General features: G+C 41.9%; 1 protein-coding gene across 14 annotated transcripts in view; it reads left to right on the top strand.

Moving 5' to 3' along the window:
- LOC148330203 (ankyrin-3-like) overlaps window positions 1-23,611 on the top strand; it is a 103,742-nt gene that overhangs the window by 61,063 nt on the left and 19,068 nt on the right. For 5 of the 14 annotated variants that reach the window (XM_088304798.1, XM_088304801.1, XM_088304797.1 and 2 more), the window contains exons 16-39: window positions 636-734; window positions 1,767-1,865; window positions 2,884-3,081; window positions 3,421-3,519; window positions 4,246-4,344; window positions 4,436-4,534; window positions 4,618-4,713; window positions 6,868-6,940; window positions 7,070-7,126; window positions 10,114-10,237; window positions 11,626-11,637; window positions 14,728-14,830; window positions 15,909-16,018; window positions 16,429-16,461; window positions 17,733-17,957; window positions 18,443-18,597; window positions 19,293-19,504; window positions 19,818-20,025; window positions 20,101-20,197; window positions 20,515-20,743; window positions 20,877-21,002; window positions 21,254-21,376; window positions 21,837-21,863; window positions 22,760-22,841. In XM_088304798.1, the coding sequence (XP_088160924.1) occupies window positions 636-734; window positions 1,767-1,865; window positions 2,884-3,081; window positions 3,421-3,519; window positions 4,246-4,344; window positions 4,436-4,534; window positions 4,618-4,713; window positions 6,868-6,940; window positions 7,070-7,126; window positions 10,114-10,237; window positions 11,626-11,637; window positions 14,728-14,830; window positions 15,909-16,018; window positions 16,429-16,461; window positions 17,733-17,957; window positions 18,443-18,597; window positions 19,293-19,504; window positions 19,818-20,025; window positions 20,101-20,197; window positions 20,515-20,743; window positions 20,877-21,002; window positions 21,254-21,376; window positions 21,837-21,863; window positions 22,760-22,841 (2,785 nt within the window). Of the gene's footprint in view, window positions 1-635; window positions 735-1,766; window positions 1,866-2,883; window positions 3,082-3,420; window positions 3,520-4,245; window positions 4,345-4,435; window positions 4,535-4,617; window positions 4,714-6,867; window positions 6,941-7,069; window positions 7,127-10,113; window positions 10,238-11,625; window positions 11,638-14,727; window positions 14,831-15,330; window positions 15,382-15,908; window positions 16,019-16,428; window positions 16,462-17,732; window positions 17,958-18,442; window positions 18,598-19,292; window positions 19,505-19,817; window positions 20,026-20,100; window positions 20,198-20,514; window positions 20,744-20,876; window positions 21,003-21,253; window positions 21,377-21,836; window positions 21,864-22,759; window positions 22,842-23,611 lie in introns of all 14 variants that reach the window. The other 9 variants (XM_088304795.1, XM_088304809.1, XM_088304803.1 and 6 more) reach the window with 7 other exon arrangements.

Here is a 23,611-nt window from a genome sequence, read left to right as displayed (position 1 = left end):
TTGGTGTGCACACACTCAATTACACAGAAACACACACACACACATGCACACACACAACATCATTTGGGACATCGCCCGAGTCAGCTGTTCTGCGGAAATGATGTCACCTCAAACCGCTCGTTTGTATTATTCATGGAGAAAGTGACTTTTACAAAGCTGGATAGAGTATTTATATCCGGATGAATATAATGTACATTTCTTAAGTTACAGTACAAATAGAAATTCCCCAAAAAAATAATAGGTCTTGAGACCCTATTTTCCAGTTGCATAGCATACCATCATCAAGTATATTTGGTTGGGCTAACAAGACCAAGGGCAGCACTAGTAGCTTTTGAAAATATCCAACACTATACTCATGCAGATTCCAGACCCCGCCTCTTAAAGGCACACACATTGTACTGTACGCACACACTTTACACGATACACAGTACTTACATGTTTTTCTATTCATTTTATGCTTTTTTTTTAAACAATGTTTTTAATGGCGTGTTTTCTTGCATGTGTTTAAAGTATATGGGAGGAGCAAGTATGATTCTGGAGCCCGTATAAAGGAGGTGTCACTGTCATAAAAAAAAAATTTTACTTTCCACCCTTAAAGCTCAATTTGAGATTTATCGCGTTGTACGTTCCAACAGAAAGGCTTCAGTCCGCTCCATGTGGCTGCAAAATACGGCAAGATGGAGGTGGCCAGTCTGCTCCTGCAGAAAAGGGCTGCACCTGACGCTGCTGGCAAGGTGAGGAGTCCAGTACAAAAAATATATCAATAAAAGAGTTGACTTTTTGCTTGATATGTTACCATGGTAACACCCAGGAGTGCCAAAAGCAAATGTGAAATTGATATTTTTTTTTCTTTTTTTTTTAATCCTGTTAAATGTCAAAATCACGGTAAAGTATGTCATGATAATATTTATTTGACTGTCAACAAGACGTCCATCACTTCCTGATTTGGACCGGATGCTAACAATTGTATATTGTTATGTGATTTGTTAGAAATAGATAAAAATTAGAGCTCAAACATTTTTAAAGCTCATTTGTGGAATGACAAACGTGTAGTTTTTTCATACTCGTTCTATCAAACCAACAAACAAAAAGATAATAATTCTTGCCCATGTGTTGTAGCATAAACAATATGCGTGAGCCATTCCATCTGATAGCATTTAGCGACACAAGTATGATAATGAGGCTTCGATCACACCGTTGTCATGACTCAGCAACTTTTTGAGGTTGTCGAGATCTTACTCCCACAATGATCTCTAGTAGAAAATAATTTTCCACTTCTGTCATTAAAGTGTTTACCGTAAGGACTGTGTGGAATGTTGTGTGGGAGTTGCCCAAAAATGTAGCGAAGCGTCATTAAACTGTGTTCCATTGTTATGGGAAAATCATGAGTGACACGTTTACCCCCTTTGAGACCTTTCAACTACATTTGAATTGATTTTTATGCCGTTACCAATCACCATTTTCTGTACATTGTTATGCTTCTTCTGTAAAAATTCAACTAGTGTTTAAATGACATAAGTTTTGACTCATTCAGCCATCCCTTTTTTATAACATCATCTTCTGCTTGAGTGCTCTTGTTTCCTCTCAATGTTTGCATGAACACACACACAAAAGTCTTTGTTGGATTTCAACTTTGGTGTTTGCTGTCTTCCCGGCTCATCTGAATGCCGTTTGTGTTTGTGCGTGTCTCCATTCATTCAGTGACCTTCTAACCTGCTGCTGCTTGTGTTGCATGCGTGTGTGCGTGTCCGTGTGGGGTGTTTCAGAGCGGGCTAACTCCACTGCATGTTGCCGCTCACTACGATAATCAGAGAGTAGCCCTGCTGTTGCTGGATCAGGGAGCTTCCCCGCACGCCGCCGCCAAGGTACACACAACACGCAACTGTGACGGGGCGGGCCCATGGTGGTGTGTGTCCGGGTCACATCCAACGTCCATTTTGTTCCACTCCGAATGTACATTCGCTCACATTTGTGCTCTTTGCTGGTGGTGATGTGTCGTGAAGTCATTTTAACGCACAGCTCTTTCTTTTCCATCTCTAGCTTTACTCATCCAAGTCTACCTCGATAATTCAATTGAAGAAAATGCTTTGGTATAAAATCCGTTTTGACATAAAAGACGGTTCATATGGATGAAAAATGCTTCAATGGGCAAAGTGATTTAGAACGCTTGGAAAATCTAAATCCAGTGGTACATGGACATGCGAATTGAATTTGTTTCATAATCATGCCCACAGCTCAAATCACAGGAACACACTAAAAAATGATGGGCAGCTGTGGATTTTGAACAGATTGGGTTACTTTTACCTAAGGTTGGGTGAATTTTTTGACCCAGTACATTGGGTTGAAGGTTGGATTTGGACAGGCTGAATAGCTGGTCACCACCATTTTGGAGTTATACACTGAAGTTAAAGTGCATTTAATGAAACAATCTTAGAAAACGTTCATGGCGGTTGTATGTTTCAGTGGGTAACACAACTGATTTGGGACATAGGGATCGGCATTCAAATCCCAGGGGGGAAATGTGTGGGTTCCATCAGAAAGGATATCTGGTGTAAAAACTGCCAAACAACAGATAATTACTTATATCAGAAATCCGATTCTGATTTCTGATATAAGTAATTTTCTGTGGTGACCAAAATTGGGCTATTTTTGACCTAGCTGGTTTTAAGAGTGTCCTGTGCATCACAACATGTAAAGGTTAAACGCATTCAGTACACTCTTAAATCTGCTGGGTCAAAAACAACCCAATTTGGGTCCAAATTGGACTGAACCGCTAACTTGGGTCAATTTGACTCAACTTCTTGTGTTTTATTGTAGAAAACAACCAATTTTTGTACAAAAAAAAAAACAAACTTGGGTCAAATTTCTCTCTCTCTCTCTCAGAATGGCTACACGCCGCTACACATTGCCGCCAAGAAGAACCAAATGGACATCGGCACCACACTGCTGGAGTACGGCGCCGACACCAACGCGGTGACGCGGCAGGGCATCAGCCCCATCCACCTGGCGGCACAGGAGGGTAGCGTGGACCTGGTGTCGCTGCTGTTGACCAAGAGCGCCGCCGTGAACATTTGCAACAAGGTAACATCACTGAAGAAGGACCTGTATTGGAATTGCACTCCTAAACCACTGCAGCATGCTCACTGTCATGTGCTTGCATGTGGGAAAGTTGGGGAAAATAATAAGCCCAAAATAACCCAAATGGACTCAAAAAGGGACCGACCCAGCTTTTTGGCTTATTTATTTACGAAAGAAAATTTTGTTGTTTTGTATGTTATTTCATTGACCCAAGTTTTGGGGGTCAATGAGTCCCCCCAAAGGCTTTGCCCTTCATGCCTCAAATTTGGGTTATTCTTGACCCAACTCTTTCCATCCTATTGAATGTTTTTGTGTGTGCGTGTGTCTTTGTGTCACGCTCAGAGCGGACTCACGCCACTCCACCTAGCGGCTCAGGAAGATAAGGTCAATGTTGCCGAAGTCCTTCTCAACCACGGCGCTGACGTCAACACGCAAACAAAGGTACGGACTTTTTTGTCAGCGCACACACGGCAGTAACTTGAACCGACTCCTGCAGTTCATGATGAGAAGCACATCGTTGGCGTCGGGTGGAATACTTGCATCGCCAAAACCATAAACCAAACAGTGACTACACTTGACACACACACACCTTTCTACACACCTGCATACACACTTATATGTACACTTATACATCTACACACGCACACCCACACTTCCTCACGTACACACAACCACACTTGCACCCACACAACTGCGCATGTACACACTTGCCACAAAAATCCATACTCGAGTGGAAACTGTCCTCGGTGCAGTGATGCAGCTTGATTGTACGCAAGCATGTGGCGCGCTCTGATATTCAATTATAATTGCACCTGTTATATTCACTTACACACAAACACACCCTCACACACACGCACACACACACCCGCGTACGCACAACCTAGTTCACGCATCCAGTATATGGAGTACAAATTATATAGCAGGCAGCTCACGTGCATGGAAACCTAACAAGCTGAAGGTTACTCTGTTATTTGTGTGTGTGTGTGCTGACTGGGCAGTTGTTTCCAGTGAAGAGGTTATTGACTCACTGATGCGCCCTCCACACGCAACACAATGGCAACTTTGTTTCATTTTAAAAACGACTTGGATATTGTTCCTAAATGCTTTTGAACGGTTTTGCCGAGTCGTCTGACGGATGCAAGTCAACTGTCTGTCACTTTCTCACAGATGGACTACACGCCGCTACATGTGGCTTGTCACTATGGCAACGCAAAGATGGCAAACTTCCTGCTGCGGAATCAGGCCAAAGTCAACGGCAAAACCAAGGTGGGGGGAAATAAATCAAAACTTAAGATCATAAAGTTGTGTATTGTCCGTGAATAATGCGGTGTCGCTTATCCCACCTGCTTGTGTCCAGAATGGTTACACGCCTCTACATCAGGCGGCTCAGCAGGGCCACACACACATCATCAACCTCCTCCTCCAGCACGGCGCCGCGGCTAACGAACTCACAGCGGTTGGTCAACGCGTTCGGTCGCCGTTTCTTTTCGGTGTGCGTCTGTCATTGTGTGACAAACTTCCTGTGTGTCGCCCTCTCAGAACGGGAACACGGCGCTCGCCATCGCCCGTCGCCTCGGTTACATCTCGGTGGTGGACACGCTGAGGCCCGTGACGGACGAAAACCTGAATACTGTGGTGAGACGCATCCCAAACACCAAATCTATTTTCTTGACACTGAGAAATTGCTTGAAATCGGGTAAATATTTGGACTTTGAGATGACATATTTGTGCAGTAATATTACTCTCTGTTAATATACTTTTTGCCTTTCATGCAGACACAGACCAAATTTATCAGATGGGTGGGTTGTGTCTCCAAATGCGTCTGGCATAAAAACTGTCGCAAACTAATTTGGCAAGTGACAAGTCGTGAGTCACAACAAACATGTTAACAGACTTTGTTTTATTTAGATCCATTTATTATTTTTTAAATGCTTTTTTTCAATTCAATTCATACATGTTCATTGTTATAATAAAGTTATTTAAGCCAGTACAGAAGTAATAGAAGCATTTTATTCTGAAATTGTTTTGTTTACCTAACAAATGGAATTATTTAAACAGAATATTAAAATATTAATGTGTTACTCTATTAAATTATAAAATAATACATGAATGAAATTTTTTTAATTAATACAAGTTTCATATTTTTCATATTGTTTTTTGAATGACAAAAAATATTTAAACAAAAATGTTCAAGTATTGATGATATACTGATTCAAATAAAGTAATTATATATATTTTTTTAATGATAGATATTTTAAGTCTTTGAACATGGGGTTTGGTTATCAATGAATTACAGTGGGCAACTCAGTAAGTCCTACAGAGACATTAGCAATATTTCTCAAGTGCAGTTTTTTTTTTTTTTACATAAAATAATTAAAGTTTTTCTTTGACATAATAATGTAAAGAAAACACTGAATTAATTTTTCACTGTATGTTATTCCTTATGGGTGTATTGGATTTACACACTACAAAAACACAACAAATATTTTATGCAAATTTATCACTATAAACATTAAGGTGACTTTTACGCTAGTAAAAAAAAAAAAAAAAGGGAAGTTCTCGCCATTAAAAAAATTCAAAAATAAAGAAAGATCCCTAAAAGTGTGATTGCTTGACAATTTTTTAACCAGTTGATAAAGCAAAGGAACATGTACACATCAGTACATTCAATAATCATCTACAAAAATTAGGCAGTGCTATAATACTCCCTTCTTCTTCTTTCAAATTTACACTGGGTCAAACAAAATAGTTTTCCCCATCTAGTGGTCGACACTAGAATTACACCCCAAATAAGCGAGAGGCAGAACCAAAACCGTGAACATGTAACTGGAAGGAGGATTTAGTGTCATGTGAGCAGCTTGTTGGCCGCTCACGCCGCCTCACGTGGCCCATTAGGAGGGCTTAGATTGCCGCTAATGTTTTCGCCTCAAGTTGCCTGCCGTTTGAACACTGATCTCCTCCACGTACACACGCGTGACATGGAGAGGACTGGAGCAGGTAGTAAGGTTATTAAGACAATACGGACTTGTGTAAGCCTCCAAATGAGTGTGTGTGAGCGTGTGTCTCCATCTGTTGTGATGTAACTTAATGATCAAGGTTGCTTGCTTGCCTCTCACTGGGATTTATCTATTATTCACCACACACAAGCATGTGCTCATATTCTCATACGTCTCTATTAAACATGGAGCTGCAGTCTGCTTCATGTGGGCTTGGTGATTATGACATTATTATTGTTTAATTACCATATTTCAAACTGAATATTGGGCGAGGCATTTATTTACTCTGCTATCGAGTGCACCAAGCCTTTATTTCTGCAACTGCATTTTTTATCTTCTTTTTTATATCAATTTTTTTACAAAGCACATTCATTTATTTTCATCAACTGGAATTCAAATAAATGTATTCATCACGTCTGTTTTTGAAAGGGTGAATGTGGAAGAGGGTCTGGCCCAGCTTGTCTGTGAATTTGTGTTTGGAAACCACTGTAATTACTTACAGATCCCTGTAGATGGCGGCGCAGCCTTGCTTTGGAAAATAATGATCTGGCAGCGAAATCTCAGCGTGTCATGTCAATTATGACGATGTAGAAAATTAACAAGCATGTTTTGGGAATATGGGCGAACTCAAGAAAATTTCAGCAGTGTGGGCCAGACTTGCAAAACTCTCCTCAATTGAATCAGACTCAACATTATTAGCTTCAGAAAGTCAGATGTTTTTACTTTTTTTTTTCTCAAGATTTAATTTATTGTTACGATTACTCAGTGTTTTATCTTCCTGTCATGTTGACAGAGTGCAGCCGAAAAACACAAAATCAACGTTCCAGAAACCATGAATGAGTTCCTGGACATGTCAGATGACGAAGGTAAGCTCACAACAGCATATTTTGGTAATTTTTTATTTTTCTTTGTTTCTGCACTGCATGAGTGTACTGTTGTAGAGGTGGTGTCTTAACATGTGTGCATGTATCACCGCGTATACGTTCAAATCACAGTTTGGGCCAATGTGCCTGAAAGTCTGGAGGAGGAATCGATGTCTGATGATGATGAAGGTACTGGCTTTGTTAGTTTGCCGTCCAAACCGTTCTGGTTGTGGATTTGCTTTGTTGTGGGCAGTTCTACTTTTTCTTGCTTCTAAACCTTTCTCTTCATGATACTCACACTAAAGTAAGTAAGACTGTTTAGAGCTGCAGTGGACAAAAGTATCAGGACACATTTCATGTACAGAAGTTGATAGCAGAAGAAAATATTGCGGTACTATTCCGCTAATATTACCCACAAGCTATCAAAATGAGTAAAAAATAACCAGCACGTCCGAAGCCAGCTCTGCACAAGATGCTGCCATCTTGTGTGGTCAAAACATGCAAAATATGAATGGAAGAGCGCAAATTGATGACTTGAATTGCAAAGGAGTGTGTCTTAATACTTTTGTCCATTTCGCATGCTAAAATCTTCCTCCCAGAAAACTGCAACATGCCATTTCAATGTTAGTTTTGCACCCGGCGTGAGCACTTGCTGGGTTATTTTGGAATTCTGTTCCTTTCCTTGCAGTCTTGCAGTTTTCCTCTGCAGCACAGATGCTATTTTCCTCTAAAAGCTCGTTTGTTATTTTCAACTCCATCTCGCCATTCTCCACTTTGAGATATTTGAAGAGTTGCATTTGAGATGTTCCAAAGTGTTACAAAGCTCTTCCCAAATATCTGCTACGACGACGACGGGTTATTTGGGTTTCATGACCTTTATTTCCAACCACAACACGCCTGTAAAATTGATGAGCTACTTCATACATGTGTTGCCTAGACAACAGTTGTGTGCGTGGAAGTGTACTTTGTATGCCAACTGATGGGAACTCTATAGGTCGAAGCCAGCACTGGATGGACGCAAGTTCCCACATCGAGGAGTTGCAGGCATGAATCACAGGTGGTGTACTTATGTCAAGAAGGAGAAAGTGGATGTAGCGAGTCTAATCCTCTAGGGTTAGGTGGCCAATCTTGTAATACTGCAAGGTGGTCACGATGTGTGTGTATAGGTCAGGGGTCTGCAGCTCACGGTGCCAGAGCCAGATTTGGCTCTTTCATCCTTTTGCTGTGGTTCTCTTTGACTTGGGAAAATATGTAAATTTTAATTTAAATTACAGTTGTTTGTAGGAAGAAAACACAAACGAAAATGTGTGTAATGTGTTTTCTTTTCAAGAAGACTAGCACGCTATAGAAAGAAAAAACATTCCTAAACGGGCTACAACAGCGTGATGCTGTATGTTAACCCAGCAATGGTGTTTAAAATCCTAGCTTAGCATTAAGCTAGCAGTGTTTACTCCGGCAAAGTTGAGGTTAGTCAACGTGTATTGTTTTTTTTGTTTGTTTCATGTTTAGTTTGACAGCAATTAATAAACAGCTTGAAATCGCTTTTTACAGTAATGTCTGCCAAACTGCTGTGAAGTTTACTTGTATCTCGGACTACTTGTAAGTCGAAATACCACTGTTAATGTAAAAAACACGTCTAGGACATGAATACAAAACAATCCAAAGAAAAACACGTTGGTAACTAAGCGTGAGTGACAACGTACGTCGTTACCGTCGTAAACCGAGGACGCTGTAAGTGAGAGACAAATACTTAATGTGCATCACACGTTGCACAATGACTAACTCTTGTGCAAAGTTTGCGCTACGTTCACTTCCTCGCGTCGGTTTCAACTGTTTTCCAGTTCTTCTACCTAAACTTTGCACCTCCGCCATGGAAAAGGAAGGGATGACCGTTCGTGCTTGTTTATGCCGGATGCTTTCTCCTTCTTGGTGTGTCAGAAAAGGCGTTTGCGGAGAGGCGTGTCGATCGCCTCTTTTAAAGCCAACGAGATGAGCTTTCTTAAGGGAATTAACTCTGAACTTTGCAGACGTCAAATGTCACCGGACTTTACGCTTTCTCCTCTCTGGTGAGGGCAACAATTTTTGGAATATTTCAACTCGTAAACGCATCTTTTCCCTTCAGCTTTAAAAAGGACTCGGGAAATCTAAATAAAAAAGTTGTCATGGCTGCGTCAGTGAACGGTAAGACGACTCGAAATTGAATGACGAATGCAGTGTAAACGTGTCATAACAGTAGTTCGCCGTTTATTAAATGCGGCTTGTCAATTTGACGATTTATTGTCGCGTATTAAAAGAAGAAAATAAATAATGATGCGGGAAAACGATGTCTTTTGAAAGTCGTTTGTGTGGCGGCCAGTGACAAACGGGAAGTGAAAGCCCCTAAAATAAAACCATGACGGAATGCCGTACAATACGAACACTGGCACACACAGCAAGAAATGTTCCCCTCGGAAAAAATATTTCTAATATGGCCTTAAGTTTTCTGTTCATCATCCTTAGCGTCCCAACAACTACATGTGTGTCGTGTCGACTCAAAACAGCCCCAAATAACACACGAGTAAATTAAATTAACGGAATGTATGTTCCTATTTAACGCGATGGCGTTAGAGTTGGAGCAAATGTTTCTCGGGTGAAATAAGCGTTCTTAGTGTGTTTTATTTTGAAACGAAAAACCGGAAACGCAACGAGTGCTGCTTTTTGTGGGGCTTGAGTGCGTTTGGAGTGCGGCACCGGCTCGGGCGAGAGGGGAGGGGCTGCGGTGAACGAGCGCAGTTGTTTGCGGGGCTACGCGGTGCACGACCACCTTCCAACGATGAGGGAGAAAGCCAAGCACGGTAGCCGCGCCACCCGCTTCGTGGAGCGGCGTGTCATCGTCCACCGGGCCGCCGATCGAGGTGTGGTGTGGTGCTGCTTCACTTTTCTGCACATTCTGTCATGTGTGTCTTCACGCTTTTGCTGCTGCCAGGGAGAGAGCGGAAGAGAGTGACTATGGATGTATTTGGTCATAGATTCATAGGTGCTGTAATGTCACACAAGAAAAAAGTTGCAGCGGGCTCTGCTGGTGCATTCATCGATAAATGCTGCAGATGGCTGGCCCACAGCCTCCAGCATGATTAAAATCTTATAAGGGATTACTATTTTGCTTTAAGCATTTCATGATGCTATCCTTCCATCAGGTGAGGATGCCATGACCTGCGACACGGACAAGTACCTGCGGCCCCAGGACCTAAAAGAGCTTGGGGATGATTCTCTCCCCCAGGAGGGCTACTTGGGCTTCAGCATCGGAGCCCGCTCGGCCAGGTAGGCATCTTTCTCATATGTCATTCGTTAAGATGAAGACGCAAAGGAAGATTTAAAAAAAAAAAACATCACTGCTTTGGAGCACACGACAGATGTATGACACTAGGTGGAACAGTGCACACTGGTACAGTACATTGTTGGAAAGTTGCCATCTAATGATTGGCGCAGATGAAATGATTCAGCGTTTTTTTTTTTTTGTTTTTTTTTAGCGTGGCCTCATTCAAACGCGGGGTTATGAACTTGTCCCAATTAGAGCAATAAATGAGCCAAATACTTGAGCTGGTGTATGCCCTGTGGAATGCTTGGCAGACCGAATTCCAGAGGAAGCGCTGCAGTGAAAAACACCAGCGAGTGTCAATACATTGACATGCTGTGGGTTGTCAGAGTGATAAAAACGTAAATATTGACAGGAAATGAAGAGCGTTTTTGAGTTTGGAAAGCGGGAAGAAGGTTTTTGTCTCTGGGGGGGGGGGGGGGGGGGGTGGAACTGAAACTAGTTCTGATTAGGTACACCTGCACAATTTAGTGAGATCCAGTGCAATATTCTATATGTTCATTGTTGTGGTTGCTGTTGTTCGCTTGGTTGTACTACTGCACTGCATCAGAATTGCGTTTTCACATTCCACATCGACTGAACTTGATGTTGATCACACACATTAGGATTTGCGTATTGAACATCTACAATTATTCCGGCAACATTTTCCAGAGGAAATTTGGAAAGAAAAGTCACTTTTGGCAAGATCGGGATAGTTTTTTTTAGAAGCATCTGATAATCAGGCTTTTGCTGACTTTGTTTGGTAGGTGCGTAAATGGTCACTTTACAATCACAGAATCCGTAGCTTGACCCAATTTGGAGTTGACTGCACACGTAAGGATTCGTGATAAAAAATATTGAACCGGTTACACAATTACCCTTATCTGCCACCAATGTTTTCTGAGCAGAAGTTAAATCACTCAAAGCACACCCGGATAATCGTTCAGGATAATTTTTTTAGAGACATCTGACAATCGGGTCTTTGCTGATTGATTGGAAGAATGAAAAAAAAAACCCATCAAATTCGCTATAATTATTGCTATGTGTGTACTCAACTTTAATTTAACCACTATTTTGGATTGCAGTGTATTTGATTTTGTCAGATTGTGCAAGCATACCCCAATTTAATTTTATTAAAATAAAACCTCCTAATAAATTCTGCTACATCAAACCATGATCTGTTGTTGATTTTAATGCCTTACTTCTAAGAATTGCATTTCCTTTCTGTGCCTTTGTGTGTATGCATTCCATATTGTAAACACACAAATGTGACTTTCTGAAGACCTCTCAAAGTCAGTCTTTGCTTGATGCTCTCCTATCTTTTCTTTTCCCTGCACTTCAACTCTCGTTCTAGCCCTAGAATCAGGTAAGACAAGTATAGTGTTGTAGGAGTCTTTGGTTCTGAATGGCGTCTCGTGTCACCTTGCCCCAAACTCACACCCCACAAATCCCTTTAACGTCCATCGAGAGCATCCATCTGAGTCCTTTGTCACCCGGTGTTTGTTCGTGGTAGTTTGTGATCGCCTTTTTTCCCCCTCACCTGTTTACCTGAGTCATCATGTAAAAAAATAAAAGAAAAGAAATTGCAGTGCTAGCTCGGCCGCAATAAATGTTTACCCGACCCTTCTTCAGTTTTGAGTTTTGAGCACTAATCCTGTAACGTTGATGTGGCTTTCTTGTTTAAGTGGCAACTTCCAGGGATCAGACACTCAAGTTAAGGACAGGAATTGTTAGTTTCTCACTAAAATGATCCGTATTATGCTTTTTTCCCCCTTTTTTTATTTAGTTTCCAGGTGTTTCCAAATTAGGCCATTTTATGTTCCAGTCCCAGTCCATGCGTGGAATTGGCCGTAGACCCCGTCGCAAATACTGCTAAGCCAATAGCTGGCTTTTGTTACCATGATGTGATCAGTTCACTGCAGCTCTGCTTACCTTTTGTTTTTGACAAAATAGTAGTGGCATTGCAACTGGGGGATGTGGGGATTCATTCGTTGATAGTGTTTCAGACGGTACGATCAAGCTGCCGGAATCAGGCTGTGGCTTGAAAATGACTGGATCTTCGCTCATCTTCTTGAGTTATTGTGTGAATTAGTGCCATTGTTACAGTGGCACGGACACATTTTCAAAAACCTGATTAGGTTTATTTTCACGCTTGATGGCCCTCCACAGTCCTGACTGTTACATTTACTGGCAATCAAAAAGTCAGGTTTCTGTAATATGGTCCCCCTTAAGCTACTGTTGTGAAATAACTGTCTATGGTTCCGCTCCATATCCTGTATATGTTGGAAGAAGTAAAATGTTCCTTAAATGGCCAAACATTGTCCACATAGTGCCGAAAAATGCCCCAATGTGGTTCACTTTGAAAAGAAAGCTCCTCTAATCGTATCTCCCAAGTTTGAGAGTCCATTCTCGGAAATTTTGATACTGACTAATGTTTAATTTGGCACCTGAATCACTCTTTTGCTGGTTTGGTCGGACCGAACAGTTGTAAGTCGGTTTTAGACGTTGTTTGACTGCAGGTACCATCTGCTAGCAGCTTTGCAGCAGTTTAACAGGCTACCTAAAGCCCTTTTCCAATCCCATTAACTTTCCTCTCGCCCCCATAGAGCCGGATTACTATTATCATGGTGTCGAAATCGACGGCCTTTCTTTGCCCTTTTTTTTTTTCGACTTTGACACCAACATTGTTTTGCCAGACATATTGTAATATAGTGTAGCGACTGGGGAAATAGTGTCCGTAAGAGAAACAGAGGGGACCTTGTGAAAGACAGCCAAGCTGTAAACAAAGTCGTAAGTTGCGCGGGTTGTTAAATCAGTGGAGACACCCCGGCAGCCATCAGGAGGATTCCGGATGTTTGGTCAATATTCAGCAAGGATGTTAACGGAACTCATCCTATGGCCATTGTGGTGCACAAGTAGCTTCATAAACCATTGCTTGGTATTTACCGATTCCCAGGGAATCGAGTAGTCGCGAAAATTTTCTGTGCAGCTTCGAGAAAGGAGGGCAGACTGATTGATCTGTGGCGGAAGGATGAATGTAGCAGAGTTGAAAATAGACGGAAGGATGAACAGAGCTCGCGAAAGTGTTGGGAAAGGCGGCTGAATGAGAGCATCATCATTCTGTAGAAAGACAGAGATGAGAGAGAGGCAGAGAGAGGGGGGGGAGAGAGAGAGAGAGAGAGAGACAGGTGATGTGACACTCTGGATACCGATTGAAACATTGCATAACCAACACCAGGGAAGCCACAAGAAAGGAAGGACGACCCTTTGAACGGATGTTGGCTTGGGAGACTTCCAACTGGGAATTGCCACTGAGTCCATTTAGGCAGCTCAGAGTTGCTGGGTAACGCGGCATTGAATAAAGCCCTTGTCTTTGTGCCCAACTGCGCCCCCGCTCGACATGCTGAGCTCTGCATTTTCCTCCTCTCAGACCACCGTCACAAACGTCCAGCTTAGTTGTTTTGTCTTTTAGGACACATCAGACTCTCAATGGGTATTTGTGACTCCTCTTATTTATGGGCCAAAATCAGAAATTAGTGCTGCAGACTGAAGACTGAACAAAAAAGACTTTTGTTTTTAACCCGGGATACTCCACAAAATAGCTGGGCCAAAACATGATCAGCGGAGTATATGGAATCAAATTGAAGAAACCAAATCTGGCATATACAGTGCTATTTATTGACTTGACACTTCACTGTCCAACGTAAAACCCGAATTCGAAACTGTTGGCTTTAAGTCAGCAGGCCAGTGAGATTAACCACTATATTCTCTTTTTTCTGTTTGTTGAAATTCAAGAAGTCTCGTGCCATCCAGGCTTTGAGTTCCTCCAGATAGGACAAAAAGTGTCCTTTTTGCTTAGTGGGACATACATCTGACTGTCATCCGCATAGCAGTGAAAGGAAATATCATGTTTCCTTGAGAGAGAGGCTCAGCAAATACAATGGAAACTACAGGGGCTCCAAAACCGAACCGTGTGGAACACCCTACAACAGCGGAGCAGAGTGGGACTCAAAGCAGCCAAGGCTCACACAAAAAGTCCTGCCAGCCCAATAAGAATACATTGAGTCTGCTTATTTGGCCGCATGAAGAAAAAATATTCTTTAGTCAATCAAAATGTATTTTCTTTAGGGACAGTATATGTTAAATATCGCAATAATATCAATATGGCAGTATTTAACACCCGTGTTTCATATGTTGGTTCCAGATCATACAGTCCTAGTAGTAGTTGTAGTATTTCCATCCGTGAATATCCCGCCTCTTTAGAATCACATTCTCCTTTCCGCCTCCTTCTAATTTTCCACTCTGGACACTCTCTGTCCAGTTAGATAAAACCAAAAATGTTCCCTGGAGGTTGCATGAAGTAACGTAATTCTTTGCTTTTTGTCCTGTGTTATATTTCCCTGCCGCCTGTCGCTTGTCGTTGCCCCGCGGCGCTGGCTTGCGTGGTAACATTTAGCCTCCGCTCCTTCAGTTCGGATAGGTCCAACACCCTCAACCGGAGCTCCTTCGCCCGGGACAGCATGATGATCGAGGAGATCTTGGCCCCAACCAAGGACACGGTAAAGCACAACGCCCTCTCAAAGTCCTTCTTTCACACCCTCATCCCAATATTGTTTCGTTTTTGCCAATTGTTCATCTTACATGTACTGTATCTTGAATTTCCTCCTGTTTCTTGTTTTCCCATGGAAAATCTCTGGGCACACTGCTGGGCTCCCCGCCTGTTTTTTTTTTTTTTTTTTTTTTTTAGGTGGTCAGGAGCTAAAACAGAAACTGTCACCTCCCATATTATAAACAGCGGCTGCAATGTAGCCTGCTAGTTGAGTGACCACATTGCACAAGATCCCAAAGTACACACAAGACCAAAATACAAACTCAACATGATTTACAATCTTTTCAATATAACCCAAAAAGTCAAAATGACTCATTTACACGAGTTCAACTCTTGTCCATTCAAATCCGGTACATTTTGTGTGATATAATTGTAACTATGTCTCATTTTCACTGCAAACATCATAAATTGTGATTAAGTGCAACTCTTGACTCTTCCCTCTTCTCGAAGCTTCAGAGTGTCTGTAAAGACATTTCCTACCTGGTCGACCCCCTAAATAAGGTATATATATTAAAAAAAAAAAAAAAGTTGACGATATAGTTCATCATTATTTCAGTGTTTTCACTAATATCTCTCACATCCATTCACTCATCCTTGTTTGTTTCTGTCAAATTATGTTGTGCTTATGCTTCTGAATGAATTTGAATATTGTTGAAAATATTCATTTGGGAAAAAGTGAAGCTCATTTAGAGTTGCTCCACACAGGTTGATATATATATATATATATATATAATTTATTTTTTATTTTTTAAACTTTTTTTTAACCTTTTTTGAGTGAATGAAAACACCATATCAAGAAAGTACAATACAATATTGCATGACACAATCAAAACATTTTATGTACTGCAAGTATTGTTCTTCCTTGCATGTTTGTTTAACATGTTTAATATTTTTAATATAAAATTCACTTTTTGAATTGGAACTCCCAAAATCAATTAAATTTTTCACAATATTTTTCATCACATCACTTCACCTTGCACCTCTGTCCTTGTCGTCACCTCTGCTCACACGCCTCTTTCTGTTTCTAGCACCTGGCCGTGACCCGCGAATACAACTCGGAGTGTATGCGGCGTTACAGCTGGACGCCGGACACCGTTGACCACGGCCACAACATCGCATCCAGCCCCATCCATTCTGGGTAAGAGCGTCGGTCAACGTGTGGATGTTTTAAAAAAAATGTTTCATTTCCATTATTTTTTTGGTAGTTTTCGTATTACTGGCTAGTTTCTTTTTTTCAAATGTGTGTTATTGTCAACCAAAATTGTATTTTTTAAATCAACCATCCACAAGTACATTACAGCGACGGTATGACAGTGCTTATACAAAAAGTGCAGTGCATAATACTGCTTCTAAATTTATGCTAATGATAACGTCTTAAATAAAGCTCAGATGGCCTCACTTTCCATCTCTCCTTTACCACTCAGTGTTATGCGTGATGTTTGTGTTTCGTCGCCATAGATCCCGACAGCGGTTGTCAACCTTGATACTAAAACTAGGTTTCGGGGCTTTTGCCTCTCCCTGCGTTGTCTCCATGTGTTTATTTTACAGCTTCTCCTCCCCGCTTCCTCAGTATGACTCCAGGTGAAGACTGAGCTTGCTGCTCTGTAACCCGTCACAACCCCACATCCCCTCAGTGATGTCACTCGCTCAATCACCACGGCCTTTCCCTACATTCCCTTTTTTCTCCCACTCATTCGTGTGTTTTGGTGTTTCATTTGCATTGCTTAGAAATTCTACAAGTGTGTCATCTTTCTGTTATTGATTTTCTCTTACAGAAGACATGAATAACCTTATACTACATTGACAGAAAAAAACCCAAACAACACTCACAAGAAGAATATATCCAGTGATCCCCCGTTCCAGACCCATTTGGGAATGTGACAGTATATACAATAAGAAAGCATTTTTTAAATTTAGTTTAAAATACACCTTTCACATATTTTAACACTTTTTAAAGTCACATATTTGGAAAACACCCCCAAAATTGCAAACAAAATGTATAAAATACTGTATGTATGTCATAATAATGGGATTTAAAAAAAAAAGTAAAAATAAGCATTAATTTTATAGTTGAATGTATTGAGAGTGTGAACACAAGAAAAAAAAATAAGTGAACTGAAACTGCGGGGGATTACTGTACTCACATTTTCCACGTGTCATTCATTTTGCTGACCGGACAAGACTTCTCACAAAAAGATTACCATGTTGTGCTTTCGGGTGAAATTTCTGGGTGTATCTTCAAATGCACTATAACTTTTACAGATGACCTTAACTTGACCTTATCTAAGTGTTTGAATGCACATTTCAGCACTTTTGCACATGCTATTTTCTAACACGGAGCTCAACGGTGCATTCAAAGTAAAAAAAAAATAACGGTCAAATTAATTTCATGTATAAAAGTTATTATCGCGGATTTTCGGTTCATCCTGAAAGCCGAATATTCCAAAGTTTTTGTGGGTAGTGTCTCACCTTAAAATCACATTAACTCTGTTGGTGAAACATCTGTGCAGGTGTGTAATATTTGATCACTGACGGCTGCTTTAGAGGATCTGAAACGCTGGCATCAATCTCACTTTTTGCCTCTAAACCGAACTAAACGCCATTGCAGTTTAGTTCGCCCTCAATTTGAGGCATTTCTTGTGCGCCAGCTCTCGGAACTCAAAGCATCTTTCTTTGTCGTCTCTCTGGCGCGTTCTTTTATTTTTACTTCTCTCGTTTCCGTTCCGTGTTTGGGTGTCCGGTGATCACAGCATGGGGAACGTCCTGCTCACTTTTTGTCCGTGGCTTTTGTCCATCTTGGCCTCGGCGTCTTCGTCCTCACCCTCTCACAGATCTTCTCTGTTCTCACTCAGGTTCCTGGTCAGCTTCATGGTGGACGCTCGCGGCGGATCCATGAGGGGCAGCCGACATAATGGCATGCGCATCATCATCCCGCCCAGGAAGTGCACGGCGCCCACGCGTATCACCTGTCGCCTGGCCAAGAGACATAAACTCGCCTACCCGCCCCCCATGGTAGAAGGGGAAGGCCTGGTCAGCAGACTCGTAGAGGTCGGCCCGGCTGGTGCGCAGTTTCTTGGGTAGGTTTCGCCAGTTCACCATGCGTCATCAGTGGGTGCGGCGCCTTTGACGGTGCTGTCCAATAACGGCGGTCTTTCGTCAATAAGAGTGATTACCTCATGGTTGCGCACTTCTGTCCAGAGAGCCGTTATTGTCCATAGAGATGTAAAAATGAGCATAGTGTGTTTTGCTCTTGAGAAATGGTTTAAATTTTCAGTTTTTATGCTTTTGTCACTTCCCATACTTGTCCAGTGCCCTGATTCGATAGCTGACAGCCAATCACAGTAATCAGTTGTCCCGACAGCCCGACCCGATTTTACATGTTGAATTGGCCAAACACGCCCCTCAGACATCCCAACAACAGCTGCGACCTTACGACATGGCGCACTACACCAAACAGAAGGCGTGTACCGACTTTCCTTCGAATGGCAGTCGTCAGATTGTTGTGTTGAGGCCTTGAGTCTGAGCTCTACTGACTCACCCCGTCGATCGCGTGCTATTTCAGTCCCGTGATCGTGGAGATCCCTCATTTCGGCTCCATGCGAGGGAAAGAGAGGGAGCTAATCGTGCTGAGGAGCGACAACGGCGACACATGGCGGGAGCACCAGTTCGAGTCCACGCCGGCGGAACTCACGGATCTGCTGACCGGGATGGATGAAGGTAAAAGAGCGGCCGTTTAATACAGAATGACCGTTCACAATGTGCAGAAATAAAGTGATCCAGTCACTCTGTGAATAAACAGAGACATTTCTGAGAATGAGAACTACAGCCGGAATATTTTCTCATACGTTCTCATATGCATATGGATGAAAATTCTTAAGGGAGTCTGCAGTATATATGGCTCCGAACATACTGTACGATGTTTCAAGGTTATGAACGGAGTGCAAGTTTGCGCAGCGGCAAAATAATAGGTGGTCATGCAGCACAAAAGGGCAAGCTTAGTTCCTGCTGTGCTGACTGTTTTTTATTATCAAGGGCCACTGATGGCCCAAACGGGGAAAAAAACTTTGGGGGATTTTTTTTTTTTCTGATAAACATTCCACATGTTTTCCAAAATAAAATATATATATATTTTCATGGATGCAAACCTGCGGGTGCCAAACTGCAAAAATGCGGCGAATGACTGTATTTTTAAGTTGCAATATCTCCAATAACCACAAGATGGCAGACATGTCTTAGTTGTGCTTCAACCGGGACTATTTTGCCGGTCCGTCATCTGTCATGTCCTGTGTCTGTGATAAATCTTCTTGAGCCACATAATGTGAACTCCAAATGTTATACGTTAGACTGCTGTAACCCGAGCACCCCTTGTAGTTGTTTTTCCCTCATCGCCACTCCTGATGGTCATGTTTCAGAGTTGGACAGCCCCGCCGAGTTGGAGAAGAAGCGCATTTGCCGTATCGTGAGCAGAGACTTCCCCCAGTATTTTGCCGTGGTGTCGAGGATCAAGCAGGAGTCCAACCACATGGGTCCGGATGGGGGCGTCCTGTCCAGTAGCACTGTGCCCATGGTCCAGGCCTCCTTCCCACAGGGGGCGCTGACCAAGAAGATTCGCGTCGGCTTGCAGGTTCAAATCAACTCACACATTAGGGCGCAAGGCCCATGGTGCTGGGCTTGCAGTTCTTATAAAAACTAAAACATTACTAAAATTGGACAAAGATAAGGACAATCTCTCGCACGAACATAAATCAGGCCTTTTTTTTTGCCAATCTTTTTCTCCCTACTATACAAAAGGACTTTATCTTTATGAGCATAGAGGCCCTAAATTATTTAAAACAAATTTTATTTTTTTTTAATTTTAATCAGCCGATCGGGTCGGTTGGGGCCCTACTCACAAGTGAAGGTGTCGCTGTGTATGACAATTTTCCCCCCGCTTTCAGGCTCAGCCTGTTCCCGATGACATGGTGCGGGCGGTCCTGGGGAACCGAGCCACCTTCAGCCCCATCGTCACCGTGGAGCCCAGGAGGAGGAAATTCCACAAGCCAATCACCATGACCATCCCTGTACCACCCCGCCAGGCGGAAGGCCACCCCACTGGCCACCGGGGTGACGCGGCACCTTGCCTGCGTTTACTCTGCAGCATCACAGGCAGGGGCACCTTGAAATAATCACGCTGCCCAAAACCTAATGGGAACATCATGTTTTGTCCTTTGCTTCGCACAGGAGGAACGTCCCCCGCCCAATGGGAAGACATCACGGGGACCACGCCGCTTTCTTTTGTGACCGATTGCGTCTCCTTTACCACAAATGTGTCGGCCAGGTACGGCACCATTCATCCATTCATTTGAATATATCTTAGAGCGAGTGTCTGCATATCCACAAATCACATATTGGCAGGTTTTTGGCAAACTCACCTATTTATGTGCAAATGTACTCATTGCACAGGCACAAGTAAATGAAAAATTTACTTGCAATGTCACAAATCTTAGGAGAACAATGCCCCTAATAGTTTGAAGACAATTTTTTTCAAGTGTGTGTATATGACTGAAAATCAGGAGCCTCTCAGGTGTCCCATTCATTTCACACTCCTCGATATTCCTTAAGAAAATCTCTCTCCTCCCGTGCGGTCCCGGGCAGGTTCTGGCTCGCAGACTGTCACCAGATTCCTGAGACGGTGGGCCTGGCGTCTCAGTTATACCGGGAGCTGATCTGCGTGCCGTACCTGGCCAAGTTTGTGGTGTTCGCCAAAATGAACGACCCAGTAGAGGCGCGCCTCCGCTGCTTCTGCATGACGGACGACAAAGTGGACAAAACTCTCGAGCAGCAGGAGAACTTTGAGGAGGTGGCCCGAAGTAAAGACATCGAGGTGGGCTTTTGTTTGACGTGACTAAAATGGATTTGCCCAACTTGAGTGGAAAACCGTTCATTGTTTCATTGATTAAGAGGTGCCTCTACACTTTAATCCTCATTGTCGATATTTTGTCAACGGCCTGGTTCAGGTTCTGGAGGGCAAGCCCATCCATGTGGACTGCTATGGCAACTTGTCCCCGCTGACCAAAAGTGGGCAGCAGCTTGTATTTAATTTCTACTCCTTCAAGGAAAACAGACTTCCTTTCAACGTGAAGGTACCGGATTTTATTTTTTCATATGTCGATTGACCTTTTCCATCTAAACATTTGTTTTAAGAATCCTATAATACATGTGCGTCTCAATATATTACTACCATTGACGGCTAAAGACATCAATGATCCCTTTTTTTTTTTTTTTTTTTTTACTCGGCTGGTAGTGAATGAGTTAATGGCGGGAACAGAATCGTCTGCTGTGATTTAGTTTTTTCCTTTCCTCACCGATGCATTTTCTTGACTCTTTTTGACAGATCAGAGATATGGGCCAAGAGCCCTGTGGTCGCTTGTCATTCCTGAAGGAACCAAAAACCTCCAAAGGTCTTCCACAGACCGCCATATGCAATCTGAATATCACACTGCCGACACACAAGAAGGTAGGCGGCGAGTTCTCAAGAGTGCCGCGTCCTTTTTGCCTCATGTCATATCACCTACATAGTGTTTTAATAATGAGGCAGAGACACACATTTGGTTTAGGAGATGATTGGCTATTTGTATGTTTTCTATCACACATATGAAGTCAGTCATAAGACCCCACAATGTATCTATCTATACATGTTTTTTTACTTCTGCTTTGCTCCGCTGCTGCCTGGCTCCAATTTAAGAGCGGCCGACATGCATTTGTTGCAAGAAAATGGTGCTTTTGCTTGCTATATTTTGCTCTTGTTGTTATTATTATTATTATTGTGCTACTAGTTTTTTTCCCCTGATGTTTTCTCATTTTTTTGGGTTTTGCTGCTCCATTTTTCACTACCCCATCTCACGACAATGTCCCCGCTCTCCATTGTGTCATCTCTCTCCCCGCACTTGCTGCAATGCATCTTGGGAATCCCACAGGATATGGAGTCTGATCCTGACGATGAGGTAAATAGTCTCTTCATCATCACACAAACAGCTGCTTCTGTTTTTTTTTTTTTTTTTTGGGTCCCCCTGCTGGCTTGTTACTGAGTAAAATGCTTTGTGCATGCATGAATGTAAATGGTATTTGTTTCAATCCAATTATTTTTATTTAGCGCCTTCATCTAAAAGTGATGCGGAATGCTTCACACCTCTCCCAACTTGTCCCCCTTTGTCTATAGACGCACAAGTGATGATATTTCTGGTCCCATAGTTAAATAATATTTGTAAAGTAGAGTCCTTTCACCGATAATGACGGATAAGCGTACCTGTTGCAGATGCATGCCACATTTCTAGAAATATTTTCTCGTTCTTAAAACGCGAGTAGCAGTGAAGGAATTTAATATGGCACCCATAGTAAAATAAGTTAAAAAAAAATAAAAAACTGTGTCACCTTGACTGACTCACAAGCGAGCTTCAGGTTCGCCGCAGCTCGGGTGAAGTGAAAAGAAGTTGCCGGTGCACTTTCAGCAGTCAAACTGCGTGTGAGAATTTTGGCTTTAATAGACGAATACATCCAGTTAATTTGTTTACATTTCATTTTATTACATTTTAATGCGGTATTTGTATTTCACAATGCAGTTCTATTATGCATTATAATAATATGTTTATTTATTAAAATCATGTGTTGGTTTATGGGAAACCGATTAATGGCATTTCAATTTCGATTTGATAATACTATAGTGAGCACTTGATGTTAAAGCGAAAAAGGACAAAGAAGTTCTCGTCTGTGGCTGCGGCAACGGTGACTCACCCGAAACAGCGCACTTTCCTACTAGATTACCAGCGTAACATTTTTTTTTAGGTCAATATAACTACCAGACCATATTTTAATGTTTAAGCACCTTTTGTTTTTGTTTCAGAATGAAAGGCCAGAACGACGCCATACCTTTGCCTCCTTTGCGTTGCGTAAGCGCTACAGCTATTTGACTGACCCTGCGGCGAGTGAGTTCCCCTTTTCTTTTATAACCTGCATGAAAAAAAAATCAATAGAGATTTTCTACAAAAATAACACAATCAGTTGAACTGTGTGAAGGTCCCTTTATGTAGTATTGATGTTGCTTACGTCATCCAGAGGGAGTTTTGAATCGCAAGTTCTCATGAATCATTTCTTCTCCCAGCCCAACAAACATTGTCATCCGTCCTGCATGGTTTTATTGTGTGTCAAGCTTGGCTAAGCCTTCCGCATTATGTGCCACTGTTTCAAATTTTGTGTTACACTTTTGAAAATATCAGCAAGTTAGCATCATACATGTCATTCATTGATTTCTTTGGATCAAATGTTTTTTTTTTTTTGTTTTTTTTTTGTTTTTTAATTATTATTTGCATTGTATGAATCTTTTGATTTCATTTTGTTCTTGTGCATTCGGCAGTCGTTGTTCTCTTATTGGCTTTGTGACGATGTGGCTGAGAATAATTTTGTGCTGACAGGTTGCACTTTGCAGCTTAATCTTGATGTCATTAAGGTGCACATTTAATTGTAAATCTCATAGGTTCTCGTTTTTATTGTTTATGCCTGGTCCATCTTATATATTTTGGAGGTAATTTCAAGATTTTAAAAGTCATTCAGTCGGTGTGACAAAATAACACAAGAAATGCACATTACCTAAATCTTGGTGCTCATTTAACTTCAGATTTACATATATATTTTATTTTTTATTTTTTGTAAAGTGCAACCTCATTCTTTATCCTAAGTTGTGGCCAAATACATAAAT

This window comes from Idiotropiscis lumnitzeri, chromosome 9, assembly GCF_059441095.1.
Source record: "Idiotropiscis lumnitzeri isolate Australia: NSW breed Sydney's pygmy pipehorse chromosome 9, RoL_Ilum_1.0, whole genome shotgun sequence".
In the NCBI taxonomy this organism is placed as follows: Eukaryota; Metazoa; Chordata; class Actinopteri; order Syngnathiformes; family Syngnathidae; genus Idiotropiscis; species Idiotropiscis lumnitzeri.
The sequence above is the reverse complement of the archived record's forward strand: the minus strand, read 5'-3'. Positions and strand labels throughout refer to the sequence as shown.